Source organism: Atractosteus spatula, chromosome 2 (genome assembly GCF_055471065.1).
Source record: "Atractosteus spatula isolate fAtrSpa1 chromosome 2, fAtrSpa1.hap1, whole genome shotgun sequence".
Lineage (NCBI taxonomy): Eukaryota > Metazoa > Chordata > Actinopteri > Semionotiformes > Lepisosteidae > Atractosteus > Atractosteus spatula.
In genome coordinates, this window is record NC_142707.1 from 10,089,134 (window position 1) to 10,115,488 (window position 26,355).

The 26,355-nt window shown below is 42.0% G+C and overlaps 1 protein-coding gene across 1 annotated transcript in view; it reads left to right on the forward strand.

Moving 5' to 3' along the window:
- LOC148839202 (tetraspanin-15) overlaps window positions 1-26,355 on the forward strand; it is a 68,975-nt gene that overhangs the window by 18,178 nt on the left and 24,442 nt on the right. Inside the window, exons 2-5 of the mRNA XM_088909362.1 lie at window positions 9,721-9,906; window positions 13,782-13,856; window positions 15,618-15,713; window positions 21,893-22,009. Of these exons, the coding sequence (XP_088765488.1) occupies window positions 9,721-9,906; window positions 13,782-13,856; window positions 15,618-15,713; window positions 21,893-22,009 (474 nt within the window). The remainder of the gene's footprint in view (window positions 1-9,720; window positions 9,907-13,781; window positions 13,857-15,617; window positions 15,714-21,892; window positions 22,010-26,355) is intronic.

Consider the following 26,355-nt stretch of genomic DNA (forward strand, 5'->3'; position numbering starts at 1 on the left):
GGAATAAATCATCTGAGAGAAGATAAGAAACAGGCGCTGATTCTGTTGTCCTCCGATTGGAATCAGTACAAGTGCTGGAGAGCCCGTAGGTAATCAGGCTTTTCCACTCCCACTTAAATCAACCCCCCCACCCCCAAACACACACGCGCACGCACACAAATCAAAAAAAGGTTTTAGTTTGGGTTGCCTTAAAACCTAAAGATTTGATTGCTGGACTAGACTGTAAAACCCGAGCTCCCCTTTCTGTCTCGGTCTTGCTGAGAACCTTCTGTAAGGGTGCAGCTGATCTGGTGTCATTCTTCTCGATTCTACAAATCGAGGAGGGAATCTGGCTTCTCAGGAGAAGTGAAATATGATCTACCTTGTCTCTGGGTGCAGACAGATGAACCTTATAGGCTTGGTAGCCTGCATGGAAGAACTTGGGTCTGGTGGGATAGCTGGGATATACAGTACTGGACTCCCAGTGGGACACGGAGAGTGGAAGCTGATGAGAGAAAGAAAGAGATGAAAGGTGATGGCTTGGAGGTGGGGGTGTTGTACTAGCTCAGAATTTCAAACGGCAATCTTAAGTAAGATGCAAATTTCAGACTGAATTAATAAAAAGCCTTCACTGGTGCAGTTCCTAGCATTGTGCGGCTGCCTAATGCATATTTAGCCTCTGTGGAAAATATTTCTAGGATTTTAAGCAGAAAAAAAAACGTACCACGAGTCACCCAAGCACAGAAGAAACCAACGTTGTATTATTCAAGGTCTTTTCGAGAGATCCGCATAAAAGGCAAGCTCTGAGGTATCCGCTCTTGTAGATCCTAATAGTTAACTGTTATCTTTTAAATGTGTACTTTTCCCCCCATTTGGATATACTGTAGGATGCTCATCACAGATGCTTGAGAATAAAAGCTTTGTTGTGGCATTACATTCCTGATGCGTTCACCCACTTTCTACTATCTACTGCAGTAGAAAAACCCATGAAAACAGGTTTTTTGTGCTTTTTCAATTCTCTACAGCCATTATAACCGGCATAAGGCAAACATGGTGCTTAGCGAAGTTTTTTTATTATCATTATTTTGCTGATGTTTACATTTATTTCGTTTTCATAAATATGCAGCGAATGCTTCGAGGTAAACTTTTAGAGCATGCAATTCTTGAAAAGGGAAATGGGAAGAATAATTGGATATTGACATTCTACATAAATACAGGCATACTCTATATATTTTGCATTATTTCTTCATGAAATATTAATTATATAAAGTGGTTGAAATTCACCTAAAATGTGAACTGGTGGAGTAATTTGTTACACGATTAAAATGCTTTGTACTATACAGTATGTCACCCTGAGGTTTTTTTCGTCAGTGTCACCATTTAATAATAATAATAATAATAATAATAATAAAACTTATATAGCGCTTTTCTGGACACTCCACTCAAAGCGCTTTACAGGTAATGGGGACTCCCCTCCACCACCACCAATGTGCAGCCCCACTTGGATGATGCGACGGCAGCCATAGTGCGCCAGAACGCTCCCCACACATCAGCTCTCAGAGGGGAGGAGAGCAGAGTAATGAAGCCAATTCATAGATGGGGATTATTAGGAGGCCATGATTGGTAAGGGCCAGGGAAATTTGGCCAGGACGCCGGGGTTACACCCTTACTCTTTTCGAGAAACACCCTGGGATTTTTAATGACCACAGAGAGTCAGGACCTCGGTTTTACGTCTCATCCGAAGGACGGCGCCTGTTTACAGTATAGTGTCCCCGTCTCTATACTGGGGCATTAGGACCCACATGGACTGCAGGGTGAGCGCCCCCTGCTGGCCCCACTAACACCTCTTCCAGCAGCAACCTTAGTTTTTCTCCATCCAGGTACTGGCCAGGCTCACACCTGTTGAGCTTCAGTGGGATGCCAGTTGTGAGTTGCAGGGTGATACGGCAAAAAAAAAACATAAAAAAAATCTATTTAAATAGATTTTTCCAGAGGAAGAAGTGGTATAAAAACAACTGGCGATTACATTTTGATTTGTTTATTATTTGGAGTGGTATTGTTTTGATCTGACTTGCATAAAGAATGAGAGAGCCGGGGAGTGCTGTCGCTGTATTAATCTTAAAACAATATTGGAAACCCTGCTTTTCATTTACTGTAGATGAGGGGGAAACAATTGAACTGCAGTCCTTTGTGTGCAGTGGTGAACTGTTGGTGAATTATTCTCCACTGAGAAATCAAAAGAAAACTTCACTTTTTGCGAAAACAGACCATGCAGTTCAGTAAAGTATCTTCTTTTTAATGAGTTCATTTTAAGTTTTAGGTTCTAAAATTCCCAGTCGCACGCGGTCTTGTTCAGACAAAAAAAAACCGCGCGAGCGAAGCGATGCTTTCTAATTGAAATGGAGCGGAGGCTATGCTTGAGGCTCGGGCACGCGACGAGACTTAATTACAGCTTGCAATTTCTCATTAACGGTGTAGCAAGTGTAAAGGCACTTCTCTTGATTCTGCTCAATTTCGTCCGCTCAACAGGAGAGCGGAACTGAATCACATTACCGGCCGCGGCGCCCGCCGGCCTCGCCCTCCCCTCTCCCTGAATTCTGTCAGAGCGCTTTAGCGGGACGGATCGCCGGAGAACTGGGAGCCCAGTGCCGTCGAGAGCTGGATAGTTGAAAACTGCTATCCATCATTATTTAGAAAATAAGGCTCAGCCTGACTCACAGCAGTCAAACACGCTGAAGCCCAGTTGTTTCTTTACAACTAGGGCTGTCGCTCAGCGTTGCTTTAATCCGCCTGCGCGCTAGAGGTACATTTTGTCCCTGGGTCCTGTACCTTTTTGATTCAGAAGTTTATCATGTATAATCGGGACAAAGTTCGCCATTTTGCCTGCACTGTTAATGGAATGGCTCAATTACAGACTTGACAATTCAGTGTTCTTAATTCGCTGTCATTACTATCCACAATGGTCAGGATAGCGAACTTGCTCCGGATTTAAACGGCGTGATGTCATACTCTGTGCTATTAGTGGGTGTGGGTTGGGGCGTGGGTGTGGACGACTGGGCCCCCCCGCAGAGCATCTTGTGAAAAACGATTGTTATTGTCCTCTCATCTTATTTCTGTCGGAGACCATCATCGTCAACAGCAGGTCCTGGTGGGGTTTGGGGAGTGGTGTGGGGGTGCAGAACATTCTCTGTGATCTAAGAAGGGAATTGCATTACCTGGTTATTCCCAGCCTCACAGGCCCAGGCTGTGCTGGCCAACCTTGTTGATAGGGCCTTTTTAGTTCACCTTCTTTTTTTAGAAAAAAGTGGAGTTTCAGTGGGTTGAACACTCCCTCCCCCTCACCAATGTGCTATTGCTCGTGACCTTGAACAAGGTGCTTCTTCATCTTGATTGCTCCAGACACTCACTGAACTTGCTCTCCTTCCTGCAGATGGGATTTAAAAACGAGGTCTCATTACCTGTGACCCCACAGCCGCGGCTCCTGATGCACAGCTCCCTGTACTTGACGTGAGGTGGGATGAAACAGTTGCCGTTCTGAATGATTACAATTAGGAACGCATTTATTTCCCAGTTGTGTCTCCTGACGCTGAGATCATGAAAGTGAAGTGCAGCTAAGGTATTTAAAAAATGTGCTGTGGCATTTAGCGTAGGAAATACTTCATTTTGGAAGTACTGGAATAGGCAGCAGAGATGAGATGAGTGTGTAAGAGGCTACTGAGAGGAAAGCTGGTAATTCAGTTTTGCTCTTTTTGTTACCTTGACTCATCGGAGAAGTGTGCTGTTTTTACCTGTGACAGTTTTTCTCAGGTCCCTACTGCTTGGCCATTTGGGGCTTCCTGTTAGTCCAGCAGGCCTGTGGAGCTCCAGTACTACCACTGTAGATCCCAAGCCCCTTCTTGCCTATAATACAAGGGGCTCCAGTCAGTGAGCTGTCTTTCCCAGCATGCAATTCTCTAATAATGCCGAATTCTGTCCTGCCATTCATGTTGGGAAGAGTGCGCCCATGATACTGATATTTGGGTGCCAATCAAGGCCACTTCCTAATCTTTTCCACATGTTTCCAGCACTAGACATGCTCACTCTCGCTTGAAGGGTTAGGTGTAGGGGTGGCCAGCATTAGTCCTGAAGTGCCACAATCCAGGGGGTCTTCTAGGTCAACCTGAAATCATCGCTTTCTAAAGACTTTGAACACGCCTGCCTTTTGCTTATTAATTAAATGGTCAGGAAAGCCCACCTGTGGCCAATGAGCGCCACAGCACCTTGAGATTTTCATTTTAAATAATTTATATGAAATATATATTTATTATGAAATCTAAGAAATCATCTGCTTTTATTTTATTTAATGATATCGCCCCATGTCTTTTCAAATTGATGATTAGAATGATCAAATCTTCTGGGGCTCTGTGGCTGTCCAGTACCTGGGCAGGCCACCCCAGAGGCAGTGGGCTCTTTGAAAGAGCAGAAAGTAAAAGTGTGAAAAGCGAACTTGAACTGGAGCCCACCATGTCCTGTGGTAAAAACGGCGCCAAGCTGGAGCCGAGACTGGGTGATGGGGAAGTCTGGCGAGCTTTTGCAGAGCAATGCTTTTAATGTCGACTCTTTTGATCCTTGTATGGGGGCAGAGGTGTAACGGAATGCAAAATCAGTTTTCTTTTCTCCTTTTTTTTTTTCTCGAGAATGCCATGGTTTGTTTAATTTGGTTAAGATAGTGGGCCGGAGGCCAGGGGCTACATTTGCAGTATGACCGGCTAATGTCTCTTACATCTGATCTCCCTGTCAACCTGCCTGTCCCTGATCCCTCCTGGCACTTAAGGCCACGCTGATAAAAAATTCGGAGTGAATGCAGGAAAATGGAAAAAAAGGGCTGGAGGACAGAGGTTTTCTTGTCAAAAATCTAGAAACCCAGACAACTGACTTATGAATATCTGTCACAATCTGGAGAATGCTACAGTAAGTGGGGGAGATGTGTATATACTGTATGTGTACTAAATAAGTGCTTTTTTGCTATGCAGTTTTAAAATGTTTTTTGGGGGGGATTTGTATCCATTTTTTGCTGCTGGAAAAAGGGAATTATCCCCCACCCTCCTTGTATTCCTCCAGGGGCCATAGAGCAGCATGAACTCCCAAATGAGCATTTTAAAACTGATTAACAAAATCCATTCCCAGAACCTGGGGTAAAACTAACAGGAAAACAAGCTGCTCTCTTCCAGTGTGAGTAGAAGTATATATAGAGGGGTAAATACCAGCAGGCGGGGGTAAATAAGAAGGTGTTCAGCAGGCTGTCTTGTATGAACACTAAGAATTCTTGTTAGGTTGCCTCTACAAGAGGTCATGGTGTTAAATCGTGTTGGCAATTTTGCAGTTCTGCTACGGATCAATTGTGCGAGTCCCTTGCCTTCAGCCAGGTTTTCACTGAGCGTTGTTGTTTCCAGCGTGTCTCCCTACACTGAATTCTGATGAGACTGTGATATTCTGCAGTTAGTGCTTATATTTCCGATTATAGATTTTAAAATTTCCAGTGCAGAATTTTGGAATGATCAAAGTCCAGTGACACAGTGAAAGCACACACACAGCAGGTGGGCATGAAAACGATCAAATGTACCTTTACCCTTGTTAACTCATTCCGTTTGTGTACACGCATCCCGCCATTATGAACAGTAATGTCTTCATGAAAAATATAGAACTGGGTAAATTAAAATCTATGGGTTGGAGATAATGTCTTGAGAAGTTCACACTTTACCACTCAAAAATATTAAATCCACCATTGGCAAAAAAGTACAATTTAACAACTAAATCTAGAACTTCTACTAGAACTAGAAGAATTAATTTTACTAACTGCTGCTTGCTGTTTATTAAATTTAACCACCATCCCTTATTTTTAATTCACAACTTTTTGCTGTTAAATCTACTACTAAATCTACTCTTTTTAATGACTAATTAATACTGTGAAGTGATAGCTGTCTTCCTAAATATTTCTAATAAATACTGTGAATATTTTAGTCACTAGAAAAAGCCTGTGGATTCTGTGCGCTGCGCATTTTTTCATTTAAGGTATGAAAATAATAACTGTGGGCAGTGGTAATGTATTCAAGGTCAGTATACTGCTTGTGCTTGAGCCCTGGATGGAGGCCCTACCTTGTTTCTGATCTAAGTGCTCCAGGCTCACTGGTGCTTGTGGGTCTGACGCACTTTGAGAGACCCTGCAGCAGCTGAGAAATGCAGACAGAGCTACGAATTAAGTGTACTCCAGCGGCTGTGGTGATTCTGGCTGTGGGGCAATGGGGTGGAATGTGAGGAGGTTAGCCGGGCTCTTGTGTGAGGGTGAGCAGTACCTGCTGCGGGCCTGTCTTCACAGCATCCATCTTTAGGGGTTTTGTTAGCTGCAGACGGGCATGGGTGTCAAACGTTTTGAGGATTCAGGCACGATTTGTCAAGCGTTTAGTTTTTTTTAACAGTGTTTCTTCTCCTCCCTGGGTTACTTGTCTGGGTCTTGCAGCACACACGAATGGGACTAGATGTCCATCTGCCATTGGATCCTTGGTTGTTTTTTTTTAGAGGGGAAACAAGCCAGCGTCCCTGGAGTTTTGCACTTGAGGAGGCCTGAGGTGTTGCAGGATTAAGAGGTTTAAATGGAACTCCAGTATGTGCTACACGTGTATGACTTGCCAGAGGAAGAATGAGCACTGTGACCCACGACAGGTGGCAGGTGCAAGGTGTCTGGTTGTGAAAACATTGGCCAGAGAAGGTCAGAGGTCAGCTCAGAGAAGAATCTGGCAGATCATCCCTGCATCTACAGTATCTTAAGTAGTACAGCTTTAAGAGGGGTGAACAGGCAATGTACAAAGGTCGCAGAAAACCTGTGCTGCATTAGATCCACTGGATTGTAAAACTTTCAGGTTAAGAGGCTGTTTGCTAAGTCCTAATCTCTCCTGGTTATACTTGGAGGGTAATACAGCTGCAGCAAATAAAGCTGAAGATTCTTCATGTCCTGGGAGCTGTTTTTCAGACTATAAATCCCAGCTGTAGTCGGCTTAACAAAAATTGTTTTGTCGGCGAGCATTGGTGCTTTCCTCCTGTGCTGCTGGGCACAATTCTGCATTCAGGGATGTCAGCTGAAATGTGATCATCCATCAGTCCATCTACTCTACTCTAAGAACCTTTCAGTTATTAATGAGGGAGCAATTTACAGCAGCAGACTAAGGAGAAGCTGAATTGAAGTTGTTGTATCGAAAGCCTTACAAGTAATGTACCGTATATTACCGTATTTTTGAGCCCAGCATCTAAGCACAGAAAAGGTCTAAATAAGCATGACGATAAGTTATGGGTACTAATTAGCACCAGTGATTAATAGCCCATCTGAAATGTAAACTAGCCAGGAGTCCCCCTGGACCAGGATTGAAAACAATTGGTCTGCAGTATTAGTTCAGCCAGTTCCCTAATTCAAGGGCTATATACTGTACAGTAGATGAAATATTTCACTGACCACCCTCAGACTCACAGTATTTTCTTAACACACTACTGACTATGTAGTAGTCAGAAAAAGATTTTCAGGTAGGGACGCTGTAGAAATCTGACCTGTCCCAGGTATGTTATACAGCTATGTGACATTTCATAAATAGCAGAAAGGTGGGGGGGGGGGATAACACTATCGGAAATAGCCGTTGTGCCATGTGTTAAAGTTTTTTCTGTAGTTTTTCTATAATGCGTATACAGTGGTCACTACTTAAAAAACGATATATGGTAATAACATAAGGTCAGAGCTGTATTTGGAGTGTAAAACGCCTTGTAACACTGCTTGAATTCAGAACACCATGAGAGATGCATCTTGTGTGAGTCTCCCAAAATGGCCTTTTTCTATCACAAATTAAAGCTAATGTCGAACCTCCGCTGAACAGCACTGTGGCTTCTTACATCTCTATATTATATATATTGTTCCAGCTTTGGGTGACTGAGAAGTGTCTCTTAGATTTTCGATAAAGTTTGTGACGCTGGGAAGAGTAAACACTTCTAACTTCAAAGAAGAGAGGATGTTTGCTAAGGTCTTGGGGGTCCCTTGAGCAGGAACAATGGTAGAGGTTACCCTAGTATACCTTGGAAAGGTGTGGATTAATGGTTGGCAAGGAGCAGCACAGAAAGAGACAATATAAGATTGCATTAAGAGCAGAAAAGGAGGGAGAGAAAAGAGAATCAGGAAGGAGAGGAAGAAGGAAGAAACAAGGAGAGCAGGGAGAAAAGTTGGGACTTGAAACTTGCGCCAGGCGAGAGCCCGTATTTCTTGATCATCCAAACCAAACCTGACAGTGTTTGAACCTTATTAGAGCGTGCTCTTCTGTGTTTTTTTTTAGGGACCTTGGTTTTCCTGGATGAAAGATACCTCAGTTAGAAACATCTTTTCTGATTAGGGTGGATGGATAGGGATATAGGCTCCCATTTATTTTGTGGCATCTGGGGTGCAGAGAGAGTGATTTAACTGCAGGTTGCTTTGTATTTAGTTAGAAGGCAGTAAATACTGTACATAGGAGTAACTTGTGTGTTGTATGTTTTGTGTGTAGTGTAGTTTGTGTCTTGTGTCATTGCAAGAAATATTTGTTTATCCAAGTGTGCCTGGATTATTACTCCTCTCACCAAAGCTGTGCCAGAAAATAAAGAATTCACGTGGCTCCAATTATACCAAACGCTCGGGTATATGGTTAGAAATCACGTACAAGTTGAGGATTATGAATAATTATTTCACTTATTGACTAAACCGCTCGGTCAATTGCTGATTTTTACCAGTTTCTTAACCCTCCGTTTGTAACAGTATGTTTCCAATAAAAAAATCATGGCATTTTTTTTAGAAAATGTGCCATTCGCTCATTTAAACACTATTTTGTGAACTATAGAGTTCTATTGAAATTATGTATTTTCTTCTCCCTGACAGTCTTTCCTTCCACTGAAGCCTCAATGCAGCCTGTGTCAACTGGCCACAGCCGGTTTTCGAGACCTCCCTCGAAATATTAATGTCGCGCATTTCACCGGAAATTAAATTCTTGTTTTATCTTTTCACGCCACAGTGAAACTGTATTGTCCCCAATCCCATTTTTTGTGTTTCATGAGGAAATCACACTGCACCATCACAAGCTAGCTTTTCAACATTGTAACTGCCGTGCTGCAACGCTGTTCTTCTTAATGAGTTTTTATCCCATCCTTTCCTCATCCGGACACTGTTGCTTGCTGTTAAGGGTTATGGCAGCTCAGAGCCTGTCCCAGAAACACAGAGCACAAGGTGCAGCAACGGAGCAGGATGGGGCAGCTGTGTGCTCTGGAGGTCCACAACATAAAATGCATACACACAGTTAATCTAAACCAATATGTTATTTGGGAGGCAGGAAAAAAATGAAAACACAGGTTAGAGTACATGGAAACTTCACACAAATGATTCAGAATCGAACACAGGACCAGGAGACCTGAGGCAGCAGCACTTCTCATTGTGTCACTGTTCTGGTCGTATTTTTATTCTTTCAATTCTTTTGAAGGTCATTTTTTAAAAGCTAAAGAGAGTCACACTCTGCATGATGAGTTTTCATGGGAGGTCCGATTGGGTAATGAAGGCAATGTACAGTACTAGAATTTCAAAAATATCCTGGAAAATGTGCATTTTTACTGACATAGCTTTAAATCTGCCTTTTCCCCTTCCTCCTCTCATCCTCTCCTTCTCCATTACACTCACCTCCTCTGTTCCACTCTCCTTCCGTCTCCCAGTTCCTGGGCCTGACCGTGCTCTGTGTAGGGATCTATGCGGAGGTGGAGAGGCAGAAGAACCGGACCCTGGAGGGTGTGTTCCTGGCGCCGGCCGTGGTTCTGATCCTGCTGGGGCTGGTCATGTTCTGCGTCTCTCTGGTGGGCATGGTGGGGTCCCTTCGTGACAACAAGACCCTGCTACACATGGTGAGTGACCAGGTTACCTGTCGCCATTCCTAACTAAAGGGAAAGAAATCAATATTGTAGCTCCATGTGGCGAACTCTGTGACGTTGGTAGCTCTACAAACACACAAACAATGCAACCTGACGCATTTGCTTGTGCTCCATTTGTGCCATTGAAAGGAGTATCTGCAGTGCTTATGTCCCAGAGATATGGTACCAACTTTTTGCAGGGAGTCACGTGACTCTTATCGGTGTTGTAGGGGGGGTGGGTGACTTCACACCCCGAAACAAAGGTGCTATATTTCAGGAACGAAAGGACCACAGGAGCTACTTTCAACGGCACAAACTAGTACAAATGCGGTGGGTTTCATTGATTGTGCTGTTTGTAGGGGGGCCAACTTCACAGTGCTGGTGAACAAGGACAAAAAAACTGTCACAATTCAAGGGCACCTTGCAACTTGGTATTGAGATGTACTGAGACTTTAAATGCTTCTCGGATGGTTCTCAAAGGTGTCACGAGTCATGTAATGCTGGATTCTGGAGTCTCAGGATCATCATTAATAGTCATTTTATAGGCCTTTCCTGCAGATGACGGACATTTTTAAACAATTTGCATCGTACAGTACATGCGTAATGCCTAGAATTGAGACAGCGCAAAATTTAGTTGTTGTTTAGCAACTGTAGAGATTCAAACAACAGCATTTGGCTTTTCTTGAGTATTGCATAGTCCTGGAAGCTTTTTTTACGAAACCTCCATTTGTTACGTGACTATGTAACAACATGTGTGTTACCATTAGACTAAACCGTGTTTTAATTAAAGCCATGCAATCTTTAGATCGGTCTTACAGAAAACCTAAGTGCAGCGAAAGGGGAGAGTTTTCTTGTATTATACATCATTCATCACAAGTGTGACATTTATTTGTGAAAAAGGCACCTTTCTTTACTTCTTTCTGCCCATGCAGATGCTAAGCAACATTTGATATCACAACCACTAAAGCAATTGCAGCAGAAAGCATGTGTAGTGGAAACAATAATTGCTGTTTTGGGCCTGTAATGTTTATGCAAAGCAGCACTGACATCTTGCATGTCTGTGATTGGGGATGAGTCATATGCTGGAGTCAGGTCGATGCTGTTTTCAGTGTGTGTGAGCTGACGAGGCAGGGATTGGGGCACCGAGGTTGCAATTAGCAGAATTAAACCCAGAATTTAATGAATGAGTGCCTCAGAGAGACAGATACCTGCAGGCAGCATGTGCCTGTCAGACCGGTGTCGGCAGGGCCTGTTGAGAAAGGTCTGCTCTTGCCAGGAGTGGCTTGCGAGATGAGAGGGTGTCCATCATGTTGCTGATGAGGAAGGGCGATGAATCATCTTTTACTCTCCCTGTCTTGGATTGTCCCATGAGGGGCGGCAGGGTGTGAGGTGACCTGCATCGCACAGTCTGGCCTAGGGGGCTATCAGTACGAAAGAACCAGGCCCCACACCCCCACCCTGATCCAAAGTGTAGGCAGGAGCACTGTTTTGCTATTGCCACCTACAGGAACAAGTGTTTTGTTTACTTATTTGATGACTTCTTTTGCTTCTTCTGTGATGTGGAGTGAAAGTTGGAGGCTCAGTCTTGTTCCTTGCTCTGCCAGTGGACAGTCACGAAGGGTGTTAATTGAACCTAGAGGTGTCTTTGACATAAGTGATGTGCTGAGAAGAGAACAGTGCAGATGTGATGTCTGATGTCAGGCTGTTGCCTCCTGTCCTTGATAATGATCCCAATTGTACCTACGGGACATGCTTAGGAATCGTTTGAAGTTTGACAAATTGAGCTGGATCAAACTGTTGAAAATGGTATTCCATGGGACTAAGCCTATTAGTGGATGATGTATAGATTTCAGATACAAGCTAACCACTTACAGCTTCATTTTTAGTTATTTTCTACACTGACATACTTTCCTTCAAAGAGTAATATACTGTACTCTTAGCTGCTTTGTGTCGTATTATCTCGTACCTGTTTTGAATTTATAGCAAATGACGTACTTCCAAATAGAGATCGATCATAAAACTCTTTGATATGACCTGGGGGGAGTATTTTGGTAATCCGCAGTAAACCTTACATCAGAGCAGAATCCCTCTGTGCAATAGAGCCTGCTTAGTTTTGGAAAGTCCATGATGGGTAATCACTGCAATTTAAAGCTTCAGTTCAGCTGTGAAATTCCCTTCTATTTTATTCAGCATTTATTGTAATGCAGCAGTAGAGAGAGGGTAGCCATGGTACTGAATACTGAATAATGGGCTTCATGCATTCTTTCCAAGGACAGATGTACACATCCTCCAAATTCCAGACAGCTCAGTCAGTAGGTAGTTCTTGAATTTGCATGCGAACCCAAGGTCAGCATCATTTTAAGTCAGGGGTCTATAGCCCCAGGTCTGGATAGTTGCTTAATAAATGCAAGTTAACATGCTTTCAATGACTGCTCCATAATTATTTAAGCCAAGCACCCCAATCTAGGTGTTTTTACAACAGTTACCGGCTTTAAAACTTAAACTCCTTTACAGAAGAACATAGCACAACTGGAACCACTAGAAAAAGCACGTCTGAGTTGGTGCTATGGTTCTCTTTGCAGTGCTGTCTTTATTAGTAACCCCGTTCTTCCTAATATATCTACATGTAGATTCTGGTATTTTAAACTATTTAAGTTTGATAATGATACCAAAATGAGTGGATTAGCAGACACTGTCAAAGCTGCAAAAGATATTCAGATATCTTTGGACACAATTCATGTAGACAAGCATAGAATGTTACAGGCAGTTGGCAAAAACACTTTAAAATAGAAGACCTGGAGCTTCAAGAAGCTGCTTATACAAAAACATTTATGTGTTTGTTAACACATAATTTTCATCTTCTAGATAATGTGGGGAAGGAAATAAAAAGCAATCAGAATGTTACATATAGTTAAATGCAAAAGTTTTAACTCAAAAGCATTTTGCATAAGAATTGTACAGTACAGCAGTAAGACCTCTTTTAGAAAGTTGTGTTCAATTCTTCCTCATGTTACATAAAAAGGCATTGCAGTAATGGAATCAGTCTGGAGAATGGAATCAGTGCAGAAAAGAGCAATGGGTCACATTCCTAGGCTTAAAGGAAAGTGATACTCTGATGAGCTGAAAGAACTGGCTCTTGAACAGAGAACACTACAAAGGAGACCCACTTCTATGGATCTACATAGACAACCCAATGGGTTTGTTCAGAACCATCAGTGAAAGACGAACCAGAGGATACAAGGAAACACTTCAGGGAAAACTGACTGCTAGGCTCAGTTCCCAATGCATTTGTTTTCTGCAAAGGGGTGTGGGAGACTGGAACAAGTCAATACTCTGGCTTCTTCCTAAATTGGCCGAATGAAATCCTCCGATTAGTCAGCTGGCCTCCTCTCCTCTAATCTTTCTTATGATCCTTACAGAGCTGTAATTTTTTGTGCTAAAGCCTTTTGTGCACTCATGTAAATATGCTATGTAGAACATTGATTATGTCTTAGTTGCCCTGTTTACTTTCTCAATGTGTGTTCTGGAGCTTGGTTTCAATTAATCTCGAAATAACCCATTCTATGCGTTTCAAAACACCATATGGCAAATGTTTTGGAACTGTGACATTGGTTTTGAAAACCAAGCTCAAACTGCGATGTAAGTAATGCTTGTTAATGTTTGGTTCCTTGGTGGCCCTAATTGCTTTTTAAATTGCCCCAGTAATCTTTAAAACAAATGAAATGAAAGTCACGTCGGACTATTCAGCAGGTGGCCTCCATTGCTCATACTGTACAAGTTCTGTGAAGAGAGCGTGCTATGATTGTTTTTTTGGCAGCAGCCTGAGGGCTCCTCTATGTGCTGACCTGCGTGTGTTTCTCTTCCCACAGTTCCTGTGTGTTCTCAGTGTGCTCTTGGCCCTGCAGGCCGTGGGGCTCATCACAGCCCTCATCTTCAGCAAGAAGGTAAGCCCATGACTTTGACTCTGCCTTCAATCCCGGCCTGTGCTGAAAAACTAGACCTGCATCTGTCATGTCATAACAGATTGGAACAAAGTGGCAGTTTTCCTGCTGTTGCTCACCGGTACACTGTGCTCAGCTCGTTCCTTTGCTTGAACACTCTAGAACACCCTGTTCTGTGCTACAGTACAACAATATCCAGTGCTCATTTAGAGCTCAGGGACATATCTGCCAGTCTTAGAACTCCGGAATTCTTCATTGACTCTCGACTGTCTGAAAATAAAATGTTCTGTCAAGTGCTCCATGTTCAGCAGGTGCTACTGTAGCCCCAAAGGCTACGCCAAATCTCGTTATCCCACAGTCTTCCCAAATTACATCAGGCAGCTGCAGCAGTGATTCGGCTTTATTCTTCTGACTTTCTCTGCTGTTGATCTGAAAAAATGCTTAGGTGCTAATAAAGTCTCGACCCCTTTGAAGAAGAAGTAAAAAATGAAATTATTCTTTGCAGTGCTTTCATCTAAAACAGTCTCTGCCTCTCTGATATTCTGATACAGTTCCTTAACATTTGTATTCTATCTTCATTTCAATGCTAGAAGGGGGAATGTTTGAAGTACTGTACATCTTGCCTTTATTCCCATTGTCAGGACTGTACAACACCTGGGTAGCAGCTGTTCTTAAAAGTCAAGATCATCAAAAGCCTAACTTCTGGTGAAGGGAGGTGTGGTGGTGAAGGGAGTATTCCACTTCAGCAAAATAGTATTTTAAACAGGCAGTAGAAAAAAGAAGACAGAATGAGTTTTAATTTTGTTTTAAAGACAACTCAGTAAAAAGGCGTAGGGCACTACACTATTAAAATGAGCAACCCTACCCCCCCCCCAAAAAGAAGCAAAATGTTAGTCGTTATGATTGCATACCAGGCCTCCACGGTTTGGGCAAGAGGCATTCCCTGAAGTACATGGTTTAACTTCAGACAGGTTGGTGCCTGCTCCAGTTTATGCTTGGTGTCGTTCCCATTAATGTTAGCTCTTAATTTTAGTTTTAAAATGGCATGGCTCTGTGTATACATAAAGCTATAGAGATGGCTTATTTCATTATCAAAAAAGGTCATTTCCACTTCTTTGTGTGCTAGTGTTGGAGAGAGGATATATAAACCCTGGCAGTATGATCTCATTCAATCCTTCTGAGTGGTTGTGTAAAGGCTTTTCCAGTCTTTTTGCTGCTGTTTTTAAGTGAAAAGAGCAGCTGATTCTTGTGATGGCAGGAAGTACATTAAACATAAGCTGGAGTGGGAGTGAGACTAATTTTTTATATAAATATTTTTATATAAATGTTTTCATCCATTAGTTCATGGTGGTAATGCATATCAGTGAGTGATGTCTACTGTAATGATTCTTTTAACTTCAGGAATTCTTGATGAAGTCATCAAAAGTGTCATGCTCCCTGGGTGTGATGTCATGCTATGTCTGTGGTGATTAATCGTAGAACTTTATCTACATCATTAAGGAACTTATTGTTACCCCTGGAGTTAAGCCTAAAAATCACCTTTTGTAGTTTTACGGAAATATTTTTCTTCTACTTTAATGCAAAAACCGCATATTTTTCAGTACTCTAGTGCGAGCGACCCAGACTACAATTTAATTAATTTTTTTTCCCAGAACTAATCACACCGGTCTGATTATTAAAGTGTCTCTCCTAGATAGGAAAAACTAGGGTTTTCCAGCATTTACCCTATGGCTAAAACAACAGTGTCTTCTGTCTTTTGCCCAGACCTCCACTATCTTCCAGAACAGCATTCGAGAAGGCATCAAGCACTACTATGACGACCTGGACTTCAAGAACATTTTGGATTTTGTTCAGGAAAAGGTAAGACTCACCAACCATATAAATGACTCTCTGGAGGTCGTGTATGGGCTTTCCATGTGGCACTCATAAACTAGAAAGGCCAGCACACGTGTAATCAGGCTTTATAGCAAATGGAGAATTGTATTACTACTGTTACATTTGTGTTACTTCTATAGTACGATGGCTCCTTTCAGTAGAAGAAGGAACCATGGTATTTCTTTGAAGTAATCCTTTTTATCATATCAAATTGTTTCTGTTGGTGTTTGTGGATGTAGGGGTGTGATGTAGGAAAGTGAAGGTGCCTGGTAATGTTTTAGACTGACCTGGATCTTCATCTGTGATGCTGCACCAGGATAATAATCCCAGACCAACACAGTGACCAGGTTTCTTCCTCCCTGTGGTTTGTGTAACAAACGAGTACAGTAGGATATATACTGTATTGTGCTGGGGATAACGTCTTTTCTGGGGTGTCTCAGCATAACGATGCAGGCTATTATAGCTGTGTTTTGGTATGACTAGGTTATTACGCATTTTTCGTCGTGTCCTACCCTAAACTAAAGTGTTTGTTGTTTGGAAGGAGTTTACGCAGCACAGACAGAGCATTACTGATACTGAAGACTTCTGACAATAGCTGGTGTCAGTGGCAGGTTGTGTGGTGAGGCAGAGCTTGCAAAGCAAGCAGAAAGGTGATTTATGGTCCATTCAGTCACAGAGGAATCTTTCTCCCAGCCTTTAAATCACCCAAACCCCCTCCTTCTCTCAGTGCAATTTTTTTGTGCTGCATTTCCCAGCTTTCCATCATGTCCAAGACAATTAAAAGGAATGACGTTCCCCGGTAACAGAATGTATTTTTCCTTAGCAGGAAAACATGCAAAAGCACCAAAACCCATGCAAGCTAATGGCAATAAAGCACGCCCAACGTCACTTACTTTTGCCGACAATCCAACCCCATATTCTTTTTTTTTTACTGTCTTTGCAACATCTTATTCGCCGTCTGAGTTGAAGCACTGTCTGAAGGCTGACCTCACTTCTCTACAGGGTCCTACTCTGCTTGATCCCTCAGTCTCTGTCAGTCATGGCAGCTTATCAAATCATATCCCTGTTTAAATCCTGTCCTCTAGTTTTATTTAAGAAGTCCTTACTTTGCAAATGAGAAGAGGCCATTTGGCCTGTCCTGCCTCCTTGATTTGGCTGCTACAACATGGATGGGCAGCTTTCTCTATACACGATTTAATTAGTGCCCGTAGTTCGCACTGGTGTTTCACTGTTGATTCTGAAGAGGTCTACCAGACTTCGGCAGTACCTTTAAGGATACTGGAATCGGGTCCCCTGGTAGTCTTTCTGTTCAAGACTAAAAAGGCTCAGCTCTTATAGCCTGTCAGTGTAGGACATTCCCTTGATCTCAGAATGGTAACTGGCTGTTCTTCACTGGACGGATTCCAGAGAAGCAATATTTTTTCTGTAACGTAGTGACCAAAATAGTACACGGTATTCTAAAGGAGGTCTTGCTAATTATTTTGAGAATTTTAAAATAACATCTCTTGATGGAAATTTGTCCCTAGACATACTGTACCTCCAGTGTCTCATGCCAATGCCTGCCTTTGGATTTCCATTCCTTTTCATTTCTGCAACATAGGTAATATTTTTTTACGCTGAAAAGATCCTATGTTTCTCTTAAGACAAATCCTAGAGGTCAGTCAATGTTGATTGTTCCAGGCCAATGCAGACTAAGATTCGTTTCCACTCTAGGCTGTGGGGATTGTAGGCCAATCACCATCCTTTTATGAACATGAGCAACTTTGTGTAACAGAGTAAGAAAGTGAAACACTTGTAATACATCATCTTAAATAGAATTTAAACACAGCAAGTGAAGACACTTGCATTTTGCTGTACCAGGGACAAAGTTGGCAAACTGCTGTACTGCAGTTTTGCTTTGCTGACCTTCTGCCATCTGTCAGAATTAAAAAAAATGAACATGAAAATGTGTGTTACTGCAGTAACAGCATGCCAAAATGCTTCGAAACAGCACACAGCGTTTTAACTCATCACTCATCCCACCCACATTGAAAACTTTTTTTCTCCATATGAAAAACTTAAATTAATCTCTGTAAAACAGCATAATGCTGGGTTTTTTTTGTTAGTTTGCTTTAATTACTGTGTCTTCTTTTAAGATGATTACTGCCATTATGTTAGATAAGTTCTCTTTCAAATAAATTTCTCATGGCAAGTTTCTCAAATTAGCTGAAGATAACTGTGTCTGACATTTTGACATTTAAGTAGGGTTTGCACAGGATGTGGTTTTCAGAAGTTACTGACATGGCTGCCGATGAAAGAGCATGTGACATTAATTCATGACCATCCAGGGTGCAGTCTTGCCTTGTGCCCTCTGCTTATAGAAGAAGCTTCAGGCTGCCTTGATCTTGACCAGGATTTTTTCTCTGTGGAAAAATGATAGACTCTTTTAATGTCCTAACTAATTTGCTAAACTGTTAACCTCAGTTTTTCAATGCGCTTCAATGTATTTTCCACTTTTGTATTCTGGTTTGTGTTTCACTGTCGATTCTTTAGAAGCCCATGAAAATGTCCAGCTCTTTCAGCTAGTATAGGACATTCCTTTGAATCTAGAAATGTACAGTATCTGGTCACCTTTGTCTGGACAGATTGCATAGGAATAATAACTCCTTTGTAACATGGAGACCACACTTATACACACTATTCTAAATGTGGTCATAAAAGTGCAATGGTGCAATTTTAACACAGCATCCTTAAAATTCTTCTTTTTTGACTATATACTATATTTTTCCCATCTTATTATGTGGCCAGCAGCCATATCACCCTGCACCTCACTACTGGCAACCCCCTGAAGCTCAGCCGGTGTGAACCTGGCCAGTACCTGAATGGGAGACTTCCTGGGAAAGCTAAGGTTGCTGCTGGAAGAGGTGTTGGTGGGACCAATAGCTCACCCTGCAGTCTGTGTGGGTCCTAATGCCCCATTACAGTGACGGGGACGCTATTCTGTAAAAAGGCGCCTTCCTTCAGATGAGATGTAAAATCAAGGTCCTGACTCTCTGTGGTCATTAAAAATCCCAGGGTGTTTCTCGAAAAGAGTAGGGGTGTTACCCCAGTGTCCTGGCCAAATTCCCCATTGGCATTTACCAGTCATGGCTTCCTAACAATCCCCATCTATGAACTGGTTTCTTCTCCCCACTGATAGCTGATGTGTAGTGCAAGTACTGGTGGATCATCCAGGTGGAGCTGTGCATTGGTGAAGGTGGAGGGGATTACCTGTAAAGCTCTTTGAGTGGAATGTCCAGAAAAGCACTATATAAATGTAAGGAATTCGTATTATTATTTATGATGATATTGATAACATTGAATGTTTTCCCAGTGCTGAATTTGATCTTTTTGAACTTCCTCTACAGTTTTTGACTATCCTCCTAATTTTACTATCCCTGCAAACCTAGATCTTCATCGTTGATATAAATTGGGAAGAGCAGTGGTGCTTATACATCCCTGTGGTAATCCACTAATGAATTCACCCCAGTTTATTGTGAACAAATTTAATTTTCCCCCAAACACAATAAAATATGTACTGTAAATATAAAAGGACTCCAGTTTGAGCTTTTGCCCCTCATCTGTAGTCCTTATCGTTTCCATTAACCCATCTGTCCATGACATGAGTGACTACAGTGATGGGGTGAGCTGTCCATCCCCTGGGTCACAGGTTTGCATGCAGACCTGCTGGGTTATCAATTGAAGATCAATGTGCAGAACAAGAGGATTCATCTTTCACAATACCCCTCTGATTGCTGTTTGTGTTAGACTGCCTTTTGCTTTGACAGTGATAAAAAAAAAGCAATATCAGTCTCGACCTTTAAAAAAGAAATGCTAATCGTGACTGTGCTGGCGCATCTGGTCTTTCTGGCTGTGCACTTGAGAACTCTCCTTTAATAACTCTCAAGCAATCAGGGGGAAGGAAAGGCAGGGAAATTAAGAGAAGCTGCACTGGAGTCCCATGGCAAATGATCTCAAAGGAGAGTACAGCCATTGTTGTGGATTATGGCTGGCAAACAAACAGTGCAGCTGTAAGTTATGGGAGTGCATTTATTGATTTTTGTGTTTACAGAGGCTTGTTCCTTTCTAAACATTTTGTCTGGTGAAGTTGCTTCTAATTATATCAATGTTAATTTGTCATCTTACTATTTAATTGTTCGTTCATTGTTTTTGTGCCTCTGGTATGGGTTTGGGATTAAAAGTGCTGGCTAATCCTGGATTTCTGGCAAATAGCAACTTCTGTGAGGTAACAGCAGGCCCACAGTGACATCAGTGAGAGAGGTGCTGGCCCTCCTTTCAGGTTCTGTGGTAATTTTTAGCATGTAAAATGACTTACAGTATGACTCCGTACTCTAGTCTGGGCACTGGTGCCTTTTTCGACAGCTCCAAGGGCTTGATGTAATCTATTTCATGCTGCAGTTTTTCAGTGTCTGCCTTAGAGGTGTGTTGCTTCCCTATGTGAAAATCGCTGAAATCTGAGCTTTCAAGTGTGCAAAAAGTATCAACATTTAAATCTAGCATCCTGTAACACTGTGACACTAGTAGTGTCTGCAGTTGCCTCTGCACCCTGTGTGCTTATGAGGTCAACGCTGTTGACCATGAGAGACAGCTCTGGCACAAGCAGCAGCAGACTGGTTTGTGGGTACACTTGTGAAATTGCATTGTCAGTGTGAAGTATGGAATATCGGTGGCAGCTGCGAGACATGCATCACGAGGGTGCTTGTGAGCCCATTGCTTTCAAGAATTCATGAAACTACCTAAAGTGGATAATTTCACTTTAGGATCCATATGCCTGAGGAAAACTTTCATTTTAAGCGTTCGATATGGTCAGTTTCTACTGCAGGACTGCTGATATCAACAGACTGTCTGGCTGTAATTACAGCTTCATTATATTAGTCACAGAGACATCCATCAGTGGTGTAATGATAGAAATGAGAACAAAAAAAAATGTATATAAAAATGTCTGGATTATTGTCGTGCAATGAGGTTTGCTTCCACTCAGTGTGACTCCCGTGGCTGAGAAGGAAATTAAACGATTCTATAATAATGTTGGAAATGTCACCCAGTTCATCACCTTGTTAAAAGGTTAATTGGGAGTCGCAGGAGTGCGAGGAAGGGATCGTGGGCACATTCATCACCGTAATTAACTCCCAGCGCTCCCAGGATTGCCTTCACATGCCTGAGGAATGATTGTCACCTTGGAGCACCTGGCTGTGCGTCAGCATGGAGTGGTTATGCACAGGGCTGGGATCCTGGGGCTCGGCCTGAGCGACATCGGCACTGTCTGGGTCTGGTTATGCAGAGCAAACACATTTGGGTTCCTCTTCAGGGTCTTCTCCTTTCCATTTGACATCAGAACCCAATTATGAATAGTTAATGGGCGAAGTAAAGGTTTTTCAGGTATGTCTGCTGGCGTTCATTTCAACTCTGCTCACTGTCGCTCAGTTCAGCCCTTAATTGAGCAAGAGGAACGACTAACCAATAATTTACTTTATTTTCAACTCCTAAGAAAGTTGTAAATGTCGAGATGCTCTTGCTGGTGCCCAGACAATTAGCTGCTTAAGTTCTAAAAGAAACAATTAAAGAAGTAGATGAATGAGTGTCATTAAGCATATTGTACAAATAAGTAGCAGAGCTCAGATGAAATGAAAAGCAGTTATTATTTAAGAGATATTACAGTACCTTTCCAAGAAGAATAGTTGAAATAATGTGGTGGTGTTATGGATTAGTGGAGAAGCTTCTGGACATGGCAGTAGAAGCCTGCAGGTTCAAATCCCACATGGGGCACAGCTGTTGTAATTATGAGGATCTGTAAAACACTCAGATTCACTGCTGGTATTAACTGAAAAGCACTGTCATCAGCTTAGTGTGTCAACTGAGTAAGAAATATATTTTAGATTTTTGGGAAATGAATGATTCTATGTTTTATGTGTATTTAAAAACAACAAAAATTATTCATTTTAACTGATGCAGAGGTATCTGCCAGAGCAAATGAATAATTCTTTTATGTAAAATCAGGGTGGAGTGTTAATTATCATGCTTTGTAGTTCTGTACAATTTGAAATTAAAGAGGACACAAGCTTTTGGTTCATTTCCTCATCTCTTTTTTTTCTTGCCTTCAAACCTTCCCCCGTTGGCGGAGTCAGTTCTCATGCTGTGGAGGAGATGAATACCAGGACTGGGGCATCAACCAGTATCACTTCTGTAACGGGACAGGCCCGCTGGCCTGCGGTGTGCCCTACACCTGCTGTGTGCGACACAAGGTGAGCCCTGAACACCCTGGCACTTGCCAGCACTTTTGCTAGAAGCTTGCCATTCTGTGAACTACAGGATGTCTGAAGGGGAAATATTTAAATGTCGCACAAAGAAAATTTGGGATACTGTTGTAAATGGGGATCCGAGAGGATCATTCTTTGGATTCTTTAGTGGGGTGTTGGGAATACAGTGCTCTGCAGTTCTCACAGGAATAGCATACACAAGTGTGCATTTTTATGAATGTTAAAGTGTGTCATTCTCTGGTGCACTTTAAGAAAATTCTCATTTTTAAGAAAAGGTGCTTAATTTAGAAGTGACTACTATGCATCCTCAACATGGTGCATTGCTAAAGGTTCTTATGAATACCTCCTACCCCCCAATAATCATGGAAAAGCACATCTAGAGTTTCTGTAATAGTCTAACTGTAATAGTGGCAACATACTGGAATAACTGGAGAATGCACAAAAAGCATAAGCAATAATTCCTTTTTACTATAGGAAATCAACAAGGCTGAGATGACTGTATCTGCATCAAAGCACCGAGGACATCCATATGATAGTTAGTTGCTGTTCCTGTGGTGGTTGTCATCAGCACTCTTCAATCTGCTGCCTGATAGAACATTTCTACTTATTCAACATAGAAGCTCATCTTCAAATGTTTTCATTGGTATCATTCCTGCCACCTTCTCAGTTTGACATCTTCTATGAGGCCTCTCCCTGGGTCTAATTATCTCTTTCAGGATCTTGTATAGAGTGTTCCTGTGGTATTTGACGAGGCTTTGTGGCTATTAGCCTACTGTGTATTAGCAGAAACCCTTGCAACTCCTCTAACCCAGCAGTGTTAGTGGGTAAGTCACAATCGCTCACCTCTGTCCTTCTGGGAGTCATCAGTATGAAGAGGGTTTATTCTGTTTCCAGAATAATAGAGCTGTGGATTAAGAGATTGCCAGGGTCGTTATTTAATTAACTTTGTTGGTCGTCTCCTAGCAGGCCACACGCCCAGGAAAACCTCCTTCGTGACAAACAAAAGATAATTACTTCATAATCCAGTAAAGCGCTTGTTAGCTGGTTGAAACTATGCTGTTAATAGATTTGATTTGGGGTGCTTTATTGCCCAGTAGTGTTTTTACCGTTTTCTTTACATAACTGACTGTGGAAGATTTTCTCAGTAATCTCTAGTCAGATTAAGAAAAGGTCACGCTCGGTTTTGTAATATTCCTCTCATATCAGAGTCAATACGATCAGCAGGAGAAATTTAGTTTTCTTCAACACGCTTGAATATCTTTAACATTTTCCTCAAAAGAAAACAGCATATATTCCAGTTTTCGGAATAATGGGGGAAAATGTTTAAATTCGCGAGCTGCTGGTTTTGTCAGACTTGCTCAGGGGATCTTGTCTTTCCGCTGCCAGAGTAATTTTAGTGATGTCAAACAGAGAAATGGGAGAGTGTCATTTATTAATCCCCGATTCCCCCCCCCCACCCCCATATACTCCTTTCCAAGAAACTGTAAACCATTGCTGATGTATCAGTTCCTATAGTAAATTTCACATCCTTTTTTCCTGTGCATTTTGAGTCTCTGTTTAGCATAATTTACTGTATAAGTCAGAATGTGTGTTGGTCAGGAAGCATGTGCAAAGAAACAAAACGGACATTACATTTCTGCCGTTCTCAAGCTCTCTGACTCGCAGTTGTTTGGAAGAGAGCAGCTTGGCGTGAGAAACACAAATGTCCTGCAAGAGCCCACTCAGAACTGCAATGCAGCCTGGGATACAAGCAACTCTGCAGCAGCTCCCACAGATATGCATTTTTTGTCAATAACTCATCTTCTAACAGGAAGCGTCAGAGCAAGCAATCTCACATTAAAATAAAGAACTCTTTAAATCTCTAATGAAATTAAACAGAAAGTAATGTACCGGGGCTTTAGTCATTTAACTGAATCAGCCCTATCTAGGGATATTGTCTTGTTGTAATTACTCATGTTTGTTTACTGTATTCAAAACATCCAGTTTCCCATGGTCTCCCAGTGTTTGAACTCCCATACTGGAAAGTGAAAACAGGCCAGAGTCTGAAGAGAGAAAATGTGTAGGTGTATGGGGAGTTTTTTATGTTTTCAGGGGACTGACTGTTCAAGAGGAGATAGGAGCTATATGCTAGAATTAAAAGCATTGAATTTAAATCAAAGGATGATCATTTAAAATTGTATAATGCATTAGTAAGGCCTCATTAGAGTATTGTGTACAGTTTTCTCGAAGTACAGTGTTATAGAAAAGACAGTTGCTTCACAGGAATCAGTGCAGAGAATAGTGACCCGATACACCAGAAAATACTGGAGTCTTTTTAGTCAGGAGCAGAGAAGACTCCAACGAGACCTGCTTTAAGTATTCAAAATCCTCAAAGATTGTAATCAAGTCAGCCCAGCACATTTCTGCAGTGAAACATGAACCAAGTGGCACAAGTAGTAATGTAGAAAGGCATTTTAAAGCTAGAACAGGAGGCACTTCTTCTTCTGTCAGTCTAGTGACAGTGATTGATTTGGTGAAAATCTAAAGCTATGCAGTGAAGCCTATTAGCCATTTTGCAGCCTGGGAACATTAGCCTTCTCTCAGCGGCTCCCCCCTCTGGCCAGCCAAGGTGCCTCTGCTGCACTCAGTGAAGGGAATTTTGTTCTGAAGAAGCCTCTGCGAATCTGCTGAATGTCTGATGTACTGCCGTGAATGCGCTGATCGTATGATTAATTGTAAACTGTGCATCTCCAGACGAAAATTTCCTGCTTTTAATTGATCCCTCCTTTTCCTCAGTTTAAATTCTCAGTGAAAATAATGTTTTTGGAGTTTTGCCAGTAAGCTTAGCTGGGAAGGAAGCCTCCCCCCATCAATGATGCATTTTTTCCCCCCTCTCACCACTGCTCTCCCGGATTCGGTAAAATTAACGTTTTAATATTCTCCCCTGAGTGTCTGCTGTATTTTGGCAACCTGCTGATATGATGCTACAGAAAGCCTACTGTTTTGCAAGATTGCTCTCACTCCACAGCAGAAGCAGCATGTGGCGATTTCAAAAATGGTACCTCTGTGTCTCGAGACCAGTGCAGATGTGTTAGGTGTTCAATCACCGCATCGCTCACAGTAACCGCTGAATTCCCGTTGTTTTTTTCCGACTCGTATCGCAGAAAGTTTTTCAGTGTAGCTCATATGGGATGTAGAATAACGCTTTTTCCTTGCATGTGGGTTTTAAAAACACTCCTGTACTGTGCATCTGAATGTTGTACAGTATGTCTGTATTGTTCCTTATACATGTCTGATTTTCTGTTTTATTGGTCTGTTTATTTGTTTAATTTTCTTTTGTCTAGAATGGAAGAAAGAAAGATCAAAAGCCGTAGTATGATGTTCCACTAGCTATTAAATCTTTTGCACACAGAATTTCGACCACGTGTCTTCAGCCCACGAGAATCCCCAAATTCACACATACTGTACGTGGACCAATGACAGGACAGATCTTGGTTTTGTTTTTCATAGATTGTATTTTGATTTTGCTGCGCACTTTTAGAAGGCAACATATATAAGAAACGGAGAGTATGGAACGTAGTGGCTCTTCATTAAAGCTTGAGTTTAAACTTCATTAAAGTTCGAGTTTGAGTAGCACCGGTGCGTTTCTGTAATGGCAATGAGCCCTGCTTCTCTAAGGTGAGAAATGTGCACAAAGTCTTCCTAGGTAGACTCTTATTGATTAGCTGTGTACCATTTTTAGATTTTAGATTTATGGATCTGTTTATTCAGATTTATTCCAAATATATCAACGATCTTTAAATATCTTGTATTTAATTTGGGCAGGTATCTGCTTTTGGTGTGTGAGTGACAGCAGGTATCTGCTTTGTTGAATGATATAAGGCAGGAGTCACAGATGCTGTTTGATCTTGATCAGCATTGACAGCCTCTCAGAGACTTGTTCATCTCCCAATAATCTTGTTCTGCTTTGTGTGTCTGGGCAGCAAGAGAAAGAAACTATGATTAGCGGTGCCGATACATACTGCTAGCCAATGCTTTGGCCTGGGAGTTTATCATTAAGGGGTTTAGGAGACTCTTATTTTGTGTGTCCAGGGTTTCGCTGACCCTCAAATAGTCTTATTTTTTCTGCTAACGCTGGAGCTGTAGATGTTACAGGTGACAGCCCTGCATTGATGGCAAGCTGATGCCTTCAAAGCCCCAAGTTTAGAATTCACAAGCCTGAAAACTTGAGGAAGTGCAAAGAATGAGAAGAGCAGGTAGGGATACATTCCATAAACAGTTTTAGCAGCAGGTCTTTCACCCTACAACGTACTCTTTTACCATTTATACTCAAGACTACCTGTAGGGCTGCT